This window comes from Bos indicus, chromosome 5, assembly GCF_029378745.1.
Source record: "Bos indicus isolate NIAB-ARS_2022 breed Sahiwal x Tharparkar chromosome 5, NIAB-ARS_B.indTharparkar_mat_pri_1.0, whole genome shotgun sequence".
Classification (NCBI taxonomy): Eukaryota; Metazoa; Chordata; class Mammalia; order Artiodactyla; family Bovidae; genus Bos; species Bos indicus.
This window is the reverse complement of record NC_091764.1, coordinates 99,600,411-99,621,235: the sequence shown is the minus strand read 5'-3', so window position 1 is coordinate 99,621,235 and position 20,825 is coordinate 99,600,411. Positions and strand designations below refer to the sequence as shown.

At 36.0% G+C, this 20,825-nt stretch overlaps 1 protein-coding gene across 7 annotated transcripts in view; it reads left to right on the top strand.

The window, feature by feature from the left end:
• LOC109559666 (natural killer cells antigen CD94) overlaps window positions 1-20,825 on the top strand; it is a 37,031-nt gene that overhangs the window by 14,176 nt on the left and 2,030 nt on the right. Inside the window, exons 1-6 of one of the 7 annotated variants that reach the window (XM_070790117.1) lie at window positions 6,177-6,955; window positions 8,499-8,594; window positions 11,169-11,267; window positions 12,053-12,124; window positions 12,723-12,874; window positions 13,777-13,904. In XM_070790117.1, coding sequence (XP_070646218.1) covers window positions 8,501-8,594; window positions 11,169-11,267; window positions 12,053-12,124; window positions 12,723-12,874; window positions 13,777-13,904 — 545 coding nt within the window. In that variant the 5' untranslated portion in view covers window positions 6,177-6,955; window positions 8,499-8,500. Of the gene's footprint in view, window positions 1-6,174; window positions 6,956-8,498; window positions 11,268-12,021; window positions 12,125-12,722; window positions 12,875-13,776; window positions 13,905-20,825 lie in introns of those variants that run through there. The other 6 variants (XM_070790116.1, XM_070790122.1, XM_070790121.1 and 3 more) reach the window with 6 other exon arrangements.

Below are 20,825 nucleotides of genomic sequence, written 5' to 3'. Positions count from 1 at the left end.
AGATATTCTGGACACAAACTGACCACTATACACTGATAATATAAAATATACCTTCCTTCTAAATGTACCTGAAACATCTGCAAAAATTGAATATATAGAACTCTTGAAAAAAGTAAAAAGGTATAGATACTTCCTTAACTCGATAAAATACATATACACACTTATGTGTGTGTAGGTAAATGTGTGTATGTGTGTCTGTGTATTCTAAAGTTAGAATTTTACTTGTAGAAATCTAATGAAAAAAGTGTAAAAATTTCCTGAAACACAAAAAAATAGGCTTCAAAAATATAAAGCTATTTTCTGGTTTAGGTTAAGACCTTTTATTAAGTTAATTTATAAATTTGAAGTGATACCAATAAAAATCCAATGACAGATGGACCAAGTTGACACTGAAGTTCATATGGGAAACTTAGCACATAATATACAGTCAATATGACTGTAAAAGTATAGTTATGAGGAAGTACTAAACCTACTAATTATTAAAACATACCTCAAAAGCCTCCAGGTAAAACAGTGTCCTTGGTAATGACACACAAATAGGCAGACCAAAGAAATAGAACAGAAAGGCCAGAAATAGTGTCAATTTATCAATACATATAGAAATTTAGATTACAATAAAGGTGGTGTCCTCAAATCATAGACTTTTAAATAGATACTATTATTTGGAAAACTAGGTAGGCATTTGTAAAAGATTAAAATTAGATATATGTGCAGCTAGAATTACTCAAGAGTACAACCTTCAACTACATTAAGAGAAAGATAACTTTCCAAAAAGGATTTTGTTAGTGACAGTGATAAAGTAATGGAGGTTTAAAGTCTCTAGAGGCTTAGACAAAGTTTAATTTGAATTCTCAGTCAAATTCTGACTATATTTGATGTTTCAAGCAAATAATTTTATTATCAGAGCCTCAATTTTTAATGTACACAGTGGGACTATCTACCTGTGGATTTGCTGAGAAATTAAAAAAAAAACACCTGAAAAGTAAGCATACAAAACAGAAGTGAGAACATAGTTGATGCTCAGTTAAGATCCGCTGGAGGAGGAAATGGCAAACCTCTCCAGTATTCTTGCCTGAAACATTCCATGGACAGAGGTACCTGGTGGGTGACAGTCCATGGGGTCGCAAAGAGTTGAATACGACTGAGCGATGAGCAACTACGCACACAGCTGTTTTCTTGCTCTGGATTTTCTAGGCTCCTTTGCCATGTTGCTATCTTCCAGAAGTGGGAGAGAGGTGCTAACAGAGATAGAGAAGAAAATGTAAGAATAATCTCACTGAAGAATAAAGTACTCCACTTAAAAATCATGGAGTTAGGGGCTTGAAAAGAACATCTTCCTTTTCCAATGTTTTGTTGCACAAACGACTACATATCAAATACATGACCTAAAGGCTAAGAGATACATTTAAATATTTACTACAAGGATCCTTTTGAATCCTCCCTTGATAGTTCCCACTTTTAAGATCTCCCTCCCTTGACTTTGTGGATCACAACAAACAATGGAAAATTGTTAAAGAGATGGGAATACCAGACCACTGACCTGCCTCCTGAGAAATCTGTATGCGGGTCAAGAAGCAACAGTTAGAACCAGACATGGAACAACAGACTGGTTCGAAATCGGGAAAGGAGTATGTCAAGGCTGTATATTGTCACCCTGCTTATTTAACTTATATGCAGAATACATCATGAGAAATGCTGGAATGGATGAAGCAGAAGCTGGAATCAAGATTGCCAGGAGAAATATCAATAACCTCAGATATGCAGAAGACACCCCACTTATGTGTCTTCTGTGAAGAACTAAAGTGAAGAACTAAAGAGCCTCTTGATGAAAGTCAAAGAGAAGAGTGAAAAAGCTGGCTTAAAACTAAACATTCAGAAAACTAAGATCATGGCAATCTGGTCCTATCACTTTATGGCAAATAGATGGGGTAACAATGGAAACAGTGGGAGACATTTTTTGGGTTCCGAAATCACTGCAGATGGTGACTGCAGCCATAAAATTAAAAGATGCTTGCTCCTTGGAAGAAAAGCTATGACCAACCTAGATAGCATATTAAAAAACAGAGACATTACTTTGCCAACAAAGGTCTGTCTAGTCAAGGCTATGGTTTTTCCAGTAGTCATGTAGGGATGTGAGAGTTGGACTATAAAGAAAGCTGAGGGCCAAAGAATTGATGCTTTTGAATTATGGTGTTGGAGAAGACTCTTGAGCACCCCTGGATTGCAAGAAGATCCAACCAGCCCATCCTAAAGGAAATAAGTCCTGAATATTCATTGGAAGGACTGGATGCTGAAGCTGAACCTCCAATACTTTGGCCACCTGATGCAAAGAACTGACACATTGGAAAAGACCCTGATGCTGGGAAAGATTGAAGGCAGGAGAAGAAGGGGACAACAGAGGATGAGATGGTTGGATGGCATCACCGACTCAATGGACGTGAGTTTGAGTGATCTCCTGGAGTTGGTGATGGACAGGGAGGCCTGGTGTGCTGCAGTCCATGGGGTCCAACAAAGAGTTAGACATGGCTGAGCAACTGAACTGAACTGAATTGAACTGAGCTCCCTTGACTCTTCTCTCCATTGCTTCCTCTGCATTTTTTCAGCCTTCTCCATTAAGGCTTATTCCCAAGACTTTAGAAGTCTTGCACCTTGTATTGAATTTTGGTGTGAATCTTGTTTTAAAATGATTAAGCATTTCTAATGAAGTTTTTATGAGACTCCAAGCTTTTCAGAAGTATTTTCACTATAAATGTTTTATTTTGCCAATACATAACATTTTAAACATTTCATGTACTTCCTGAAACCTGAACCTAATCTCATAAATATCTAATGCCTTCTTACAACATTTTTCTAAACACAGTTTTCAGGTAAATTCTCTCCAGAAACCACCATAATCTTTCAGGTTCTAATATCTGTAAATATTATGAACCAATCCCAGTGGCTGGTTTAATCTGAAAATAGAGGATTTCAGTATTTCCCCATTCAGGAGTATGAGAGAATGCAACAGTAAGAGTCTCCCTTTCTCCATTGTAGGGTGGTCCAATTCCAATGTTCACTGATGTAAGGATGATAGTAAATGTTTCACATCTCTGTGTTAATGAATAATGGAAATATGAGCTTGATATGCAAGCTTGTTTCCTCTCTGAGTACATATGATTACATAAAAGATTACAAACAAATCACAGTGAACTCTGATTACCTGCCTGGGATTGCTCAGAGCCCTTGCTGTGTTTCTCTTTTCCTTTGCTCCTTTGCTCCTGCTGTTAACTACATGACTCAGGAAATAATTCAAAATTGAAGCATTTCTAACTCCTTCTTATCCTGTATCCATCTCAAAATCCAATTGCCAACATGAATTCCTTCTTTTTTTGAGTGATTCCTAAAACTTTTTATCACTTTTCTGTGATAATGTAGCCTTTCTTTCATGACTCACTTCCACGATTTCAGTGTTGTGCATGTGGCAACATTTGAATTATTACCATAAACTGTGATTTGTGAGTATTAATGAGAGAAAAGTAAATAAGACATTATCGCTAGGATAGCATGTAACCAGATTTTCAGCTAATATTTTTTAAGTTTAGCAACCTTTGGAGAAAAATAAAAACACTTCCTGAACATCTATCGAAATTCCACAACTAAACTACCTAATTAAGGTGCAAATACTTTTTTTCCCCAATTTACTTTTGGCTAAAAAATTTAGTCAATATACAAGGTTCTTTCCTGGCCCAGTAAATGTGAAAATGCTATTAATAAGTTATTGGTAATATTAGTTATAATAACATAATAAGAATAACTTATTGTTAAACTTATTGAACAACTTGTAATTAATAAATTATTGTAATTAATTGTAATTAATAAATAACCCTTTATAATATGGTGTAAAGGATTATTTCTGACTTATTTAGTCATATCCCTGTGCACTTCACACTTCAGTGAATATAGTAGTTTCTTAATTAATTTTGACTCATCAGTTTAGTTCAGTTCAGTCGCTCAGTCATGTCTGACTCTTTGCAACCCCATGAATCACAGCACGCCAGGCCTCCCTGTCCATCACCAACTCCCGGAGTCCACCCAAACCCATGTCCATCAAGTCGGTGATGCCATCCAGCCATCTCATCCTCTGTTGTCCCCTTCTTCTCCTGCCCCCAATCCTTCCCCGCATCAGAGTCTTTTCCACTGAGTCAATTCTTCACATCAGGTCGCCAAAGTACTGGAGTTTCAGCTTTAGCATCAGTCTTTCCAATGGATATTCAAGACTGATTTCTTTTTGGATGGACCTGTTAGATCTCTTTGCTGTCCAAGGGACTCTCAAGAGTCTTCTCCAACACCACAATTCAAAAGCATCAATTCTTCAGTGCTCAGCTTTCTTCATAGTCCAACTCTCACATCCATACATGACTACTGGAATAACTATAGCCTTGACTAGACGGATCTTTGTTGGCAAAGTAATGTCTCCACTTTTTAGTATGCTGTCTAGCTTGGTCATAGCTTTTCTTCTGGAGTGAGCGTCTTTTAATTTCATGGCTGCAGTCACCATCTGCAGTGATTTTGGAGCCCCAAAAAATAAAGTCTGACACTGTTTCCACTGTTTCCCCATCTATTTCCCATGAAGTGATGGGACCGGATGCCATGATCTTAGTTATATGAATGTTGAACTTTAAGGCAACTTTTTCACTCTCCTCCTTCACTTTCACCAAGAGTCTTTTTAGTTCCTCTTCACTTTCTGACATAATGGTGGTGTCGTCTGGATATCTGAAGTTATTGATATTTCCCACAGCAATTTTGATTCCCGCTTGTTTGCTCATAGAAATGAAAAAAAAAAAAAAAAAAAAGGATGTTTTTTGATTGAATAAATACTAGTAAAAAATGTTGAAAATTCAAACATTAATTATGTTTTATATTCCACCCTTAGACTCTGGCTTCTGTGCTTGTCCAGAAAGTAGATTGAATACAGATGTAACTGTTAGTTCTTTCAGTTTAGTTCAGTCACTCAGTCGTGTCCAACTCTTTGCGACCCCATGAATTGCAGCACGCCGGGCCTCCCTGTCCATCACCAACTCCCGGAGTTCACTCAGACTCATGTCCATCGCGTTGGTGATGCCATCCAGCCATCTCATCCTCTGTCGTCCCCTTCTCCTCCTGCCCCCAATCCCTCCCAGCATCAGAGTGTTTTCCAATGAGTCACTTCTTTGCATGAGGTGGCCAAAGTACTGGAGTTTCAGCTTTAGCATCACTCTTTCCAAAGAACACCCAGGACTGATCTGATTCCAGCTGTGCTTCTTCCAGAGCAGCGTTTCTCATGATGTACTCTGCATATAAGTTAAATAAGCAGGGTAACAATATACAAGATTGCTGGGAGAAATATCAATAACCTCAGATATGCAGATGACACCACCCTTATGGCAGAAAGTGAAGAGGAACTAAAAAGCCTCATGATGAAAGTGAAAGTGGAGAGTGAAAAAGTTGGCTTAAAGCTCAACATTCAGAAAACTAAGATCATGGCATCTGGTCCCATCACTTCATGGGAAATAGATGGGCAAACAGTGGAAACTGTCAGTCTTTGTTTTTTGGGGGCTCCAAAATCACTGCAGATGGTGACTGCAGCCATGAAATTAAAAGACGCTTACTCCTTGGAAGGAAAGCTATGGCCAATCTAGATAGCATATTGAAAAGCAAAGATATTACTTTGCCAACAAAGGTACATCTAGTCAAGGCTATGGTTTTTCCAGTGGTCATGTATGGATGTGAGAGTTGGACTGTGAAGAAGGCTGAGCACCGAAGAATTGATGCTTTGGAACTGTGGTGTTGGAGAAGACTCTTGAGAGTCCCTTAGACTGCAAGGACATCCAACCAGTCCATACTGAAGGAGATCAGCCCTGGGCTTTCTTTGGAAGGAATGATGCTAAAGCTGAAAGTCCAGTGCTTTGGCCACTTCATGTGAAGAGTTGACTCATTGGAAAAGACTCTGGTGCTGGGAAGGATTGGGGGCAGGAGGAGAAGGGGACGACAGAGGATGAGATGGCTGGATGGCATCATTGACTCGACGGACGTGAGTTTGAATGAACTCTGGGAGTTGGTGATGGACAGGGAGGCCTGGCGTGCTGCTATTCATGGGGTCACAAAGAGTTGGACACGACTTAGTGACTGAACTGAATTGAAGCTAAAATAATGCTAGAATTGTCAAAATGTTTTAAGTGTTTTCTATTCCACCAAGAGTTAAATTATTTTGGGAAAATGAATTTTATTTAAATGTGAATAATTCATTGATTAGTATTTGTAGTTTTGTTTTTTAGTGACTATAGCAGATTTAAATTATTTGGGAATTAATTACCCACTAATAATAAATGCTGAGAACTGTGAAAATTTGCATGCACCATCTAATGATGAAAAATAGTACTTACCTTAGAACAGAAAGAGTTGATAAAGAGACATGACAAGTGTCTATAAATAATAGTTCCAAAATAGCATGTAAAATGTAAATATAAAATGAATGTAAAATGTAATAAAGTCCACTGGAAATAATTAAAAGCACTTGAAGCTACCTTTAAAAAAAAAAAACAATAAATGATGTATTCAAGTATGTCTGTGACAAAGCATAGGTTGAGTAAAACTGGTCTTTAGTGAAAATATGTTAGGTATCTTGTGTAATTTAAGGTAAGATTGATGACATGCCCAATCTAGAGATGATACAGAGCTAAACTGAGCAGCAGTAAAACAGTTTCCTGTGTGGCTACATCCAGAGCACTCTTATTCTTGAATTCTGCTCTCACCTGTCAGAGTCTCTCATATGACAGGCAAAGGCATTATTAGCCTGTGTATTTCTTTTCTTGGCTTACTTTCTGGGCTCTTGATGATCAAAATTCTTAAATTCAAACTGCTGTGATAAAAGATAAGATTGCTTCTTCCGAGGATATAGACACACACTCAAGTTCAGACGCTGTCTTCTAAAAATCAGGTATTTGTTAATTTCCCAGATTTCTATTGTTTCTCAACGTGTATTTTTGGAATTTTGAGTGAATTTGGATCAAATAAACTGAAGTTATAGATGCAAAGACAAACTTGTATATCAATATGTAGATATGTTTTAAAAATAATAATATAATTTTATATGATTATATATAATTTTCAATCATATATATATATACATTTATATATCTCTATAAATATCACTTGGGAGAAAAGGAAATAAAAGTATTATTATCACTGATACTATTTAATTTGACATTTTATGATACCTTGACATTATTAACTGGAATAAATTTGAGGTTTAAAGAAAATAAATGAGGAAATATAAAATTCCAAAAGGGTAAAGCATAATTAGACATAATTAAACTATGCATAAATTGGATATATTATCCTTTAGTAATAGCATAAAAATTTTTCACAATGATTCCTATCAAATTTTCTAAAATGTTTAATCATGAAAAGTATTTTTCAAATTATTTCAGATTAATGTTTAATACACAAACTGTTACTTTTTATACTTCATATAGAAAGCTAATGAACAATTAAAGCAATAACAAAGGTTAATAAGATGTATTAAGAAATTCACAATACATTGGGGACACGTTAATGAAAGATAAGATAAGGTAAAAGGAGATAACTAATTGGATGGTGATAAACGAAAAATAATGAGAAAAATTGGAAAAAGAGATTAATTGTTATTGGAGGATCTGGAAATTTTATTAAAGGTGGTAGAATTTGATCTACAGAATCATTATGAGCAAATAGAGGAGGAAAATGTACTTGAGAAGGAAGAATTTGAGCAAAACACTGAAATTGGAGAAGTGCTTGTGGTATGTTGAGAAAGAACAAATGTGTCAGTGGAATTATGGGGAAAATGAAAATAAATTGAGTTGAAAGATAAGACTAGAAAGAAAGCAGGAACAGGTGAAATTGTGAAAGAATGGAAGTGCCAAGCTATAAGGATAAATTTCAGTCGAAAGAATTCAGTAAAGCCATCAGATCATCTTTTGCGTTTTTACTTATAAATAAATGATATTAACAGATTTGCAATTGTGAGTAGATAATATTTAAAAGGCCAAAAGTAATATACTATAGCAACTACTTTGCGTGTGTGCTCAGTCGCTCAGCTGTGTCCATCTCTTTGTGACCCCATGGACTACAGCCCCCCAGGATCCTCTGTCCAGGGAATTTTCCCCCATGAATGCTGTAGTGGGTTGCCATTTCATCCTCCAAAGGATCTTCCTGACCCAGGGATTAGACCTGCTTCTCCTGCATTGGCAGGTGGATTCTTTACCACTGAGCCACTTGAGAAGTCCTACGAACTCATTAAGTAACAGTTAAAAATTAATATTTCTTCATTCTTAAAATATTTTCATATTTGTAATTGTATTCTAACCAATTAGAATTCACTAGTTATTCAAATTCAATCCCAATATCATTTTATTCAATACCAATTTTACTTATGGATTTCACAATTTACATGAATTTAAAATGAATTTTTTTGTTCATTTTCTTGTATCTCTGCCTTTCAGTAATGAGTGAAGAAGTTGTAACTTACTCCGATTTGCTATTTCAACCATCATCTCAGCCACAGAGGGGACAAAGACTTGAAACTACCAAGAGAAAAGGTCTTTCATGTTTTCTACTTAAAAAATACGCAGAAATTATTCATTATCATGCTTATATGCACACACACATGATCTAAATGTTTTTTCTCTTACTAAACAAAGAAAATAAGTGCTTTTGAGGGAAGATTATATTTTTCCCCATGAGAGTCATCACTGTAACTATGTTGTAAACATAATATCAGCATTTTTAGACTGAATGAAATGTTTGAGGATCGAGATATGCTGTTTATCATTTTCTATCATTTAAGATATCAACACTATATAGTAGGATATTTGGAAAATAGAGAAGTGAGAAAATGAAGAGATAATTTCATTATTCTAACGCAGTTGCTGTGAATTAGGGACTATTTTTCTTGTTTTCCTGGTTTGTGTATTTGCTGGCATAGTGTGTTCAAAGTGTACTTTTTCAAGTGCCGTGCTTCTTGATACACAAACGCCAATGTTATTAATTTACTGGTGCGTATGATTCTATGGATCCAATGATATATCTTCCTATCATTTAAAATTTGCTTTCATTTGTACTTTTCCTGTTGCTAATTTGCAATCCTCATATGTTTTAAATCAATAAGTAGAATGATTAGAAGTGAACTGTGTATCAGTGTCCTAGTTCTATTTTGTCTTACATCAAATGGATATTCAATACTTTGGCTAAGATGTATTATTTTAATGGGAACCTCAATTGATTACTTTCCAAATTTTTAGATTGTTAATTATTACAATACAGTTTATGATATACAGATTCACCATGAGGTTAATGAAGAAGTATTTTTAAATTTTGCTTAATATATTGTTAACAAATTTTTAAAGATCCTTTAATACCTAATACACTCTGCTTGTTATAGATTCAGAAATTGTTTTCTTTTTAAAATTCTGATGAACAATTCATCTTACCAGTGTCTGTACTTCTTATCAATGCAGTTACTAATAGATTTGTATGGGAAAATCTACTGGTTTGGGAAAACTTTATTAATGATATTATTAATTGTATGTATGTGCATATGTATGTATAAAATGACATACTTCACCAGAGTTCATATTTTACCATGGATCAAACAGAATAACTTAGAGTCATTATCCTGTCTTTTAAGTTTATTTTTACCTAACAAAGCTTCTTAGATTTTCACTGTCTATAAAGTTCTTTCACAGATGGAAATCAATTAGCAAAAAACCCCACAAGGTAAGTTTCATGCTTATACCCAATGTAAAAATATAAACAGAGACATGATAGTTAAATGTTCTAGAGATTAGAGTGTGTAATTGATGGAAATCAATTTTTAGCTGAAAAGACCCGAACTGTTTCTTCTTCTGATGACAACAGGTGGATTTTCTGTCCCTTCCTTTGTGGCATGTATCCTGTATTGGTGGATTTTGTGTGTGAGCAAGTTTCTTCTCTCTGCCGCAGCTAAGGTCCTCTACTTTGTACAATTTCAGGATATTGGGAAGAAGCTGGTTTTCTGTCTCTTCTCTAGAAGCAGATGGCTTTTGCCTACTGTCAATGCGGGGTACAGGGTGGACTTGTTGTTGTTTTTTAGTCACTAAATTGTGTCTGATCCTTCATGACCCCATGGGCTTCAGCTCTCCTGGCTTCCCTGTGCTTCACTACCTTTTGGAGCTTGCTCAGACTCATGTCTATTGAGTTGGTGATGCCATCCAACCATCTCATTCTCTGTCGTACCCTTCTCCTCCTGCCTTTAGTCTTTCCCAGCATCAGGGTCTTTTCCAGTGCATCTGCTCTTTGCATCAGGTGGCCAAAGAATTGAAACTTCAGCTTTGATCATCAGTCCTTCCAGTGAATATTCAGTGTTGATTTCCTTTAGAATTGATTGGTTTGATTGCCTTGCTGTCCAAGGGACTCTCAAAAGTCTTCTCCATCACCACAATTTGAAAGCATCAATTCTTTGTCCTTCAGCTTTCTTTGTGGTCCAACTCACATATCTATACATGACTACTGGAAAAACCATAGCTTTGACTAGATGGACCTTTGTCGGCAAAGTAATGCCTCTGCTTTTTAATACACTGTCTAGGTTTGTCATAGCTTTACAGGTTTCTCAGGAGGTTGGGAAGGTGATCTGGTATTCCTATCTCTTTAAGAATTTTCTACAGTTCGTTTTGATTCATACAGTCAAAGGCTTTAGTGTAGTCAATGAAGCAGAAGTAGATGTTTTTCTGGAACACCTTTGCTTTTTCTATGATACAACAGATATTGTCAGTTTGATCTCTGATACCTCTGCCTTGAAGTCTGCTTTTAGCCTTGAAGATTTGTTGAAATACTTTACTCTAATATGGCTTCCACTTTTCTTCCTATGCTTTGCCAAAGGTGAAGTAGAGTCTGCGTGCTGTCTTTCCATAGAGTCGGGGCTTTATCTCTTTAGAATTCAGATTACCTGATCACTTTATCAATTCAACTGCCTCATTCCCTCAATATGTTATGATTTTGTAGATTGCCTTCCTTTTCTCTATTTTTAGGATGTGAGCTACATTGCTATAGAGTTTACTGCACCTTAAACAGAAGCAGAACTCTGAATAAACATTTAGAGTTGATGTTACAAGATGTATTCATCTCTCTATATATAGATCACCCTACTCCACTTTCTTCATGGAAATATGTTGCTGTGTTTCTGTGGATCATTTGCCTGGGGCTTCTTCTGTCTGTTGGATACTTGGTCATTGAGTGTAAGTCAAAATATGAAATAGAAGTTTACTTTTCCGTTATTCACATAGTGAAATGTGTTGAAGATAATACATCATTTTGATCAGTTCTATTTTTTAAAGAAGTAAATATTCTCTGCACAAAACTTAACTTAATAGAGACATATAAAAATGTTGTCTATTTTTAAGCATATCAAGAATATTACATACTGCCTTACTATTTGTTCTCATGTTTCCTTTACCAGATATAACTTTAAAATTTTTTTCTCTGTGATGGACTCTGTAGGAGAGGGAGGGAGGGGATGATTTGGGAGAATGGCATTAAAACATATATAATATCATGTAAGAAATGAATTGCCAGTCCAGGTTCGATGCTGGATACAGGAAGCTTGGGGCTGGTGCACTGGGATGACCCAGAGGGATGGTATGGGGAGAGAGGTGGGAGGGGGGTTCAGGATGGGGAACACGTGTACACATGGTGGATGCATGTTGATGTATGGCAAAACCAATACAATATTGTAAAGTAAAAAATAATAATAATAATAATAAAATAAAAAAAAAGAAAAAGCTTTCTTATACTGTTATCAGAACAATATTTCTTTCTTCTTTGATTTATGGCTGTGTAAACTTGTATATGTACTATAATTTGATTTTCATGATTATGACTTTATTACATTTAAGTTCTTTGAAGTAAATGATGCTTCATTCATCATTTTTGTAGCTCTGAATTCAGCACAATGTTTTACCTATAGAAATGTGTCATATTTTTCTTTTTGAGTTTAAAACTGACCTTTCTGTGTTCTCTTCAGTGAATAAAAAGCCATTTCACCCAGAAGGATGTCCAAGAAATAGCTCCTCCAACACGGAAGCAAATAAAACAGGTAATTTTGGATGAGTCCCTGAGTCATAATTTTATTTGCAGGAGATAAGAGACAATTAACTGTTTTGTTTAATGTATGTAACTGGATATGTGTAAATATATATATGTCAAATCTATTAAGACTCAAATGATGATGGCACTATTAAATGACAACCTGAAGTTAAATAAAATATTTCCACAAGGCATCATAATTTTGGGGCTTATCTATATGATTTCATTTATGTATTTCTTATTGTCTTATTTTTGAAACTTACAGCTTTTTAAAGATAATTATATACATATTTTATTTTCATGTGAAAACAAAGAAAGAATATTATGTTGATAATTTTAACAGTCATATACACTGAATAGTTTTCCTGACACATTTCTAATTTTGTCATTAAAAATTATTTCCTAGTATACAGCTTATGAATCTAAATGTTTTCAATGAATTGAGTTATTAACTTAAGAAAAATTTAACACTAAATTTAAGTGCACACAGCCTATAATGTAAAAATAAAAAAGTGTTTTTGTTTGTAGATAGTAGATTTGCTATGTCAACTTACAGATGTAATTTGCACTGATGGAAATCATTCAGTTATATTTTAAATTTTTAATAGTTTGGAAATACCCTACTTGTTCAAACAACTGGCATCAGTATGGAGAAAACTGCTACCATTTTTCAAGAAACAGTGTTCCTTGGAAGGAATGTCACCATTATTGCACCAATTTACATTCTGAATTTCTTAAGTTGAATACTGAAGAAGAGATGGTAAGGACGAGATTTTGTTTTATAAATTTTGGTATCAGAAGATTTTAGGATGACAGCAATCACTCGGGTTTTGTATTCTTCTGAATTACTTTCCATAGTGTAGTCACCAAAATCTCTGCAATTTGTAATTTTGAATGTGTACTTCAATAAAACCTGAGTGGTTTTCCTCTAGCACTTGGGGTAAAGTCTAAGTAAAATGTAGATAAGATCACTTGTAGTCTGATTTCTGCCTATTTCTCTGTCTTCTTCTGTTGTTAGGGACTCTCCATCACACTGTTCTAAGGAAAGTGTGCCATGGTCTCCAACTGTATTGAAGTTATTTACATTGATCACGGTCCGCTTATGCTCTTTTATGTCCTTGTTCTGTTTACCTGTGACAAATTTTATTTCCTCTACCTCCTATCCCAAACATCATCTCTCAGTTAATACATCTTGTTTTAAGATTTTAGCTTACTAGACGATCCACTTGGAAAACGTCCTTAGTTCACTAAAATCTGTTAAAATTCCCTGTTAATTATTTCTCTCCTTCAATCCTGTATTTCTGTTCTTGTACCATGTGTCAATACTACTTATTACGTAAGTCAATGAATACTATTCATTTTTTCAGTGCCTAATTTGAGCAACTACAGTTTTAAAATTTCATGCTTACTTTTAAAACCCATAACTTAAGAAAATGACTAGAATGATATATGTACCAAAAAATTTACTCAGTGAATAAATGAGTTATTAGCTCTGAGCATCCAGCCTATGGCTGAAGAATTTAGGGTTAATCCCTCCAGATTCTTTCAATATAAAGAACAGAGAATCCAAAGAGAAGTAAAATATGCATATTTAAACTATTATATTCCTCTTTTGCAAGAAAAATTCCACTTTTTGATTTACTTTCCTCTTCCTCTCTGCAGAATTTTATAATAAAATTGTCAAAAATGCAATGCGGTTTGCAAAAAGAAAAGTTTTCAATTAGTTTATACTACAGCAATAAACAACTGAACTGGGTTTGGCTAGATGATACAAAACTTATCCTGAACAAGTAAGTCTCTTGCTGTTTTAAAATTTCAGTACAGAACAATATTATTTTCTTCCATATAGAAATATTTAATGTGGATCTGGATAGCATTTATAATAGATGCACCTGTAAGAAATCAATAAGTAAAAGATAGGAAAGATGGAAAGCAAGGAATAAAATACTTAGTAACATACCAAATACTATATTAAGTTAAATATGTTCCTTTCAAAGCTCATTGAAATTGCTTATGAAGTATAATTATTTTGCATTTTAGTAAAAGGTAATTGAATAAATAAACTTGCATAAGATTACAAAGTGAGTAAGCTTCAGATTTGTCATTTTAATTTCAGTGTAGTTTGTCTGACTGTAAGACATGTGCATGTATTGAAATTTTCTTAAAATGTGCTCTCTAATTCTCCAGGACTCACCTAGTGTACTTTGTATAGTTTGCTGTCATAAAAAAATCACTACAAACTGGGTGCTTAACACAACAGAACTGTATTCTCTCAAGCAGAGGGAACAGAGGTTTTTTTTTTTAATTTTATTTTATTTTTAAATTTTACATAATTGTATTAGTTTTGCCAAATATCAAAATGAATCCACCACAGGTATACATGTGTTCCCCATCCTGAACCCTCCTCCCTCCTCCCTCCCCATACCATCCCTCTGGGTCGTCCCAGTGCTCTAGCCCCAAGCATCCAGTATCGTGCATCGAACCTGGACTGGCATCTCGTTTCATACATGATATTTTACATGTTTCAATGCCATTCTTCCAAATCTTCCCACCCTCTCCCTCTCCCACAGAGTGCATAAGACTGTTCTATACAGAGGTTTGAAATCAAGATCTTGGTAGAGTTGGTTCTTTACTGGAAAGATCCTTTGTCTGAAGGAGCTTGCTAAACTTTTCCAGAGAGAACGCTAACTGTTGTTGATGATGAAAAACAATTTTTGTTCTGTAAATACTGTGGAACTTGTTTATAAAAATGTTACTGTATAAAGGAAATATAGTAAACTTCCATGAAAATACAAAATATTTGTATATTTTTACAATCCTTGGCATCATTTAAAGAAAATACAAAATATTTGTATATTTTTACAATCCTTGGCATCATTTAAAGACAAGTCAGTCCTCTGTATCTGCGGGTTCTGAATTCTCAAGTTCAACCAACCATGTAGACACAGAGGACTGCCTGGGATTTGAGCATCTGTGGACTATGTTATCTTGGGGATCCTAGAAGAATCTCCCCACTCCCCACATCCTGGGTACAAAGAGACAGCTGTCTATACCTCCAACTTCCTTTGCACCTTCTCTGCATCTCTCTGTGTATGTTGCTCTCCCATAAGGATATTCTTATTGGATTTAGGGTATAATCCAATATGGTTTCATCATGACAGTAGTCTTTTTTTTTTCAATTTTCAATTTATTTATTAAAATTTTTTAAATTTTGTTTATTTTTAATTGAAGGATAATTGCTTTACAGAATTTTTCTGTTTTCTGTCAAACCTCAACATGAATCAGCCATAAGTATACGTGTATCCTCTACCTCTTGAAGCTCCCTCCCATCACCGTGCCCATCCCACCACTCTAGGTTGATACAGAGACCCTGTTTGAGTTCCCTGAGACATACAGCAAATTCCCATGGGCTATCTGTTTTCCATACGGTAATGTAAGTTTCCATGCTACTCTTTCCATACGTCTTACCCTTTCCTCCACTCTCCCCATGTCCATAAGTCTGTTCTTTATGTCTGTTTCTCCATTGCTGCCCTGCAAATAAATTCTTCAGTACTATCTTTCCAGATTCTGTATATATGTGTTAGTATAAAATATTTATCTTTCTCTTTCTGGCTTACTACGCTCTGTATAATAGGCTCTAGGTTTGTCCACCTCATCAGAATGGACTCAAATGTAATTCTTTATGGCTGAGTAATATACCATTGTGTATATGTACCACTACTTCTTTATCCATTCATCTGTTGATGGACGTCTAAGTTGCTTCCTTATTCTAGCTATTGTAAATAGTGCTGCAGTGGACATCGGGGTACATGTGTCTTTTTCAATTTTGGTTTCCTCAGGGTATATGCCTAGGAGTGGGAAGGCAGGGTCATATAGTGGTTTTATATCTAGTTTTTAAAGCATTCTCCATACCACCTTCCATAATGGCTGTATGAATTTACATTCCCACCAACAGGGCAAGAGCTTTCCTTTTCTTCACACCCTCTCCAGCATTTATTGTTTGTAGACTTTTTGATGATGGCCATTCTGACCAGTGTGAGATGGTATCTCATTGTAGTTTTGATTTGCATTTCTCTAATAATAAGTGATGTTGAGCATCTTTTCATGTGTTTGTTAGCCATCTCTATGTCTTCTAGGAGAAATGTCTATTTAGGTCTTTTCCCCACTCTTTGATTGGGTTGTTTGTTTTTCTGGTATTGAGTTATAGGCATTGCTTGTATACTTTGGAAATTAATCATTTGTCAATTGTTCTATTTGCTATTATTTTCTCCAATTTTGAGGGTTATCTTTTCACCTTGTGTATAATTTCCTTTTGCTGTGCAAATCTTTTAAGTTTAATCAGGTTCCACTTGTTTACTTTTATTTTTGTTTCCATTATTCTAGAAGGTGAATCATAGAGGATTTTGCTTTGATTTATGTCATCAAGTGTTCTGCCTATGTTTTCCTCTAACAGTTTTATAGTTTTGGGTCTTACATTTAGTCCTTTAATCCATTTTTAAGATGCAAAAATCATCAAGAAAATTCTAGCAAACAGAATCCAACAACACATTAAAAAGATCACACACTGTGAGCAAGTTGGGTTTTTTTCAGGGATGCAAGGATTCTTCAATATACACAAATTAATCGATGTGATACACCATACTGATAAATTAAAAAATAAAAACCATGTAATAATCTCCATCAGTTCAGTTCAGTCACTCAGGCGTGTCCGACTCTTTGTTGACCCCATGAGTCGCAGCACGCCAGGTCTCCTTGTCCATCACCAACTCCCGGAGTCCACCCAAACCCATGTCCATCGAGTTGGTGATGCAATACAGCCATCTCATCCTCTGTCGTCCCCTTTTCCTCCTGCCCCCAATCCCTCCCAGCATCAGAGTCTTTTCCAATTAGTTAACTCTTTGCATGAGGTGGCCAATAATCTCAGTAGATGCAGAAAAAGGCTTTGACAAAATTCAACACCCATTTATGATTAAAACTCTTCAAAAGATAGGTGTAGAAGGAAGCTACCTCAATGTAGTAAAGACCATATATGATAAGCTCACATAAAACATTACTCTCAATGGTGAAAAACTGTAAGCATTCCCCCTAAGATCAGGAATAAGACAAGGATGTCCACTCTCACCACTATTATTCAACTTAGTTTTGGAAGTCCTAGCTATAGCAATCAGAGAAGAAAAAGAAATAAAAGGAATCCAGATCAGAAAAGAAGAAGCAAAGCTCTCAGTTTGCAGATGACATGATACTATACATAGAAAACCCTAAAGATACTATCAGAAAATTACTAGAGCTAATCAGTGAATTTAGAAAAGTCACAGGATAAAAAATCAATACACAGAAATCACTTGTATTCCTATATACTAACAATAAAAGTCAGAAAAAGAAATTAAGGAATCAATCCCATTCACCATTGCAACAAAAAGAATTAAATATCTAGGAATAAACCTACCCAAGGATGGACAGGGAGGCCTGGCATGCTGTGGTTCATGTCTGACAAAGAGTCGGACACAACTGAGCAACTGAACTGAACTGAACTGAAGGAAACAAAAGAACTGTATACATAAAATTATGACACTGATGAATTAAATCAGGAGATATATTCCATGTTCCTGGGTAGGAAGAATCAATATTGTTGATCTCTATAAAATTACCAATGGTATTTTTCACAGAACTAGAACAAAAAATTTCACAATTCATACAGAAACACAAAAGACCCCAAATAGCCAAAGCAGTCTTGAGAAAGAAGAATGAAGCTGGAGGAATCAACCTTCCTGACTTCAGATTATACTACAAAGCTACAGTCATCAAAACAGTATAATACAGGCACAAAAACAGAACATAGGCCAATGGAACAAGATAGAAAGCCCAGAAATAAATCCATGCACCTATGGGTACCTTATTTTTGACAAAGGAGGCAAGAATATACAATAGGGCAAAGATGGCCTTTTCAATAAGTGATGCTAGGAAAACTGGATACCTACATGTAAAAGAATGAAATTATAACACTTCTGAACACCATACACAGTAACCCCAGATATGCAGATGACACCACCGAAAGTGAAGAGGAACTAAAAAGCCTCTGGATGAAAGTGAAAGAGGAGAGTAAAAAAGTTGGCTTAAAGCTCAACATTCAGAAAACTAAGATCATGGCATCAGTCACTCAGTTGTGTCTGACTTTTTGCAACCCCATGAACCACAGCACGCCGGCCTCCCTGTCCATCACCAACTCCTGGAGTCCACCCAAACCCATGTCCATCGAGTCAGTGATGCCATCCAACCATCTCATCCTCTGTCGTCCCCTTCTCTTCCTGCTCTCAATCTTTCCCAGCATCAGGGTCTTTTCCAATGAGTCAGCTCTTCACATCAGGTAGCCAAAGTATCGGACTTTCAGCTTCAACATCAGTCCTTCCAATGAACACCCAGGACTGATCTCCTTTAGAATGGACTGGTTGGATCTCCTTGCAGTCCAAGGGACTCTCAAGAGTCTTCTCCAACACCACAGTTCAAAAGCATCAATTCTGCGCTCAGCTTTCTTTATAGTCCAACTCTCACATCCATACATGACCACTGGAAAAACCATAGCATTGATTAGATGGACCTATGTTGGCAAAGTAATGTCTCTGCTTTTTAATATGCTGTCTAAGTTGGTCATAACTTTCCTTCCAAAGAGTAAGCGTCTTTTAGTTTCATGGCTGCAATCACCATCTGCAGTGATTTTGGAGCCCAGAAATATAAAGTCAGCCACCGTTTCCACTATTTCCCCATCTATTTGCCATGAAGTGATGGGGCAGGATGCCATGATCTTAGTTTTCTGAATGTTGAGCTTGAAGCCAACTTTTTCACTCTCCGCTTTCACTTTCATCAAGAGACTCTTTAGTTCTTCATTTTCTGCCATAAGGATGGTGTCATCTGCATATCTGATAGTATTGATATTTCTCCTGGCAATCTTGATTCCAGCTGTGCTTTCTCAAGCTCAGCATTTCTCATGATGTACTCTGCATATAAGTTAAATAAGTAGGGTGACAATATACAGCCTTGAGGTACTACTTTTCCTCTTTGGAACCAGTCTGTTTTTCCATGTCCAGTACTAATAGTTGTTTCCTGACCTGCATACAGCTTTCTCAGGAGGCAGGTCAGGTGGTCTCGTATTCCCATCTTTTGAAGAATTTTCCACAGTTTATTGTGATCCACACAGTCAAAGGCTTTGGCATAGTCAATAAAGCAGAAATAGATGCTTTTCTGGAACTCTCTTGCTTTTTCGATGATCCAGTGGATGTTGGAAATTTGATCTCTGGTTCCTCTGCCTTTTCTAAAACCAGCTTGAACATCTGGAAGTTCACGGTTCACGTATTGCTGAAGCCTGGCTTGGAGAATTTTGAGCATTACTTTACTAGTGTGTGAGATGATTGCAATTGTGTGGTAGTTTGAGCATTCTTTGGCATTGCCTTTCTTTGGGGTTGGAATAAAAACTGACCTTTTCCAGTCCTGTGGCCACTGCTGAGTTTTCCAAATTTGCTGGCATATTGAGTGTAGCACTTTCACAGCATCATCTTTCAGGATTTGAAATAGCTCAGCTGGAATTCCATCACCTCCCCTAGCTTTGTTCATAGTGATGCTTTCTAAGGCCCATTTGACTTCACATTCCAGGATGTCTGGCTTTAGATGAGTGATCTCACCATCATGATTATCTGGGTGTTGAAGGTCTTTTTTTACAGTTCTTCTGTGTATTCTTGTCACATCTTCTTAATATCTTCTGCTTCTGTTAGGTCCCTACCGTTTCTATCCTTTATCGAGTCCATCTTTGCAGGAAAGATGTACCCTTGTACCCTTGGTATCTCTAATTTTCTGGAAGAGATCTCTAGTCTTTCCCATTCTATTGTTTTCCTCTATTTCTTTGCATTGATCCCTGAAGAAGGTTTCTTATCTCTTCTTGCTATTATTTGGAACTCTGCATTCAAATAGGTATATCTTTCCTTTTGCCCTTTGCTTTTCACTTCTCTTCTTTTCACAGCTATTTGTAAGGCCTCCTCAGACAGCCATTTTGCTTTTTTGCATTTCTTTCTCTTGGGATGTTCTTGATTCTTGTCTCCTATACAATGTCATGAGTAGTTACATGTAAAAGAATGAAATTAGAACACTTCCTAACACCATACACAAAGATAAACTCAAAATGGATTAAAGACCTAAATGTAGATGTATTTATTTTTTAATTGAAGGGGATTTGCTTTACAGAATTGTGTTGGTTTCTGCCAAACATCAACATGTATCAGTCATAGGTACACAAATGTCCCCTCCCTTTTGAACCTCCCTTCCATCTCCCTCCCCATCCCATACCTCTATATATTTACAGAACCCCAGTTTGTGTTCCCTGAGTCATACTTCAAATTCCCACTGGCTATCTATTTTAAATATGGTAGTGTAAGTTTCCATGTTACTCTCTCCATACATCCTACTCTCTCCTTTCTCCCTGTCTCCCCGTGTCCATAAGTCTGTTCTCTATGTCTATGACCTCATGACATTAATCTCAATTGCATCTACAAAGAAGCTATTTCCAATTAAGGACACATTTTGAAGTTCTGGGTGGAGCTTGGATTTTATCCATGAATTCTATTCAACCTTTGACTTGGATGGTGGCTCAGATGGTAAAGAATCTTCCTGCAATGCAGGAGACCTGGACTCAGTTCCTGGGTCTGGAAGGTCCCCTGGAGAAGGAA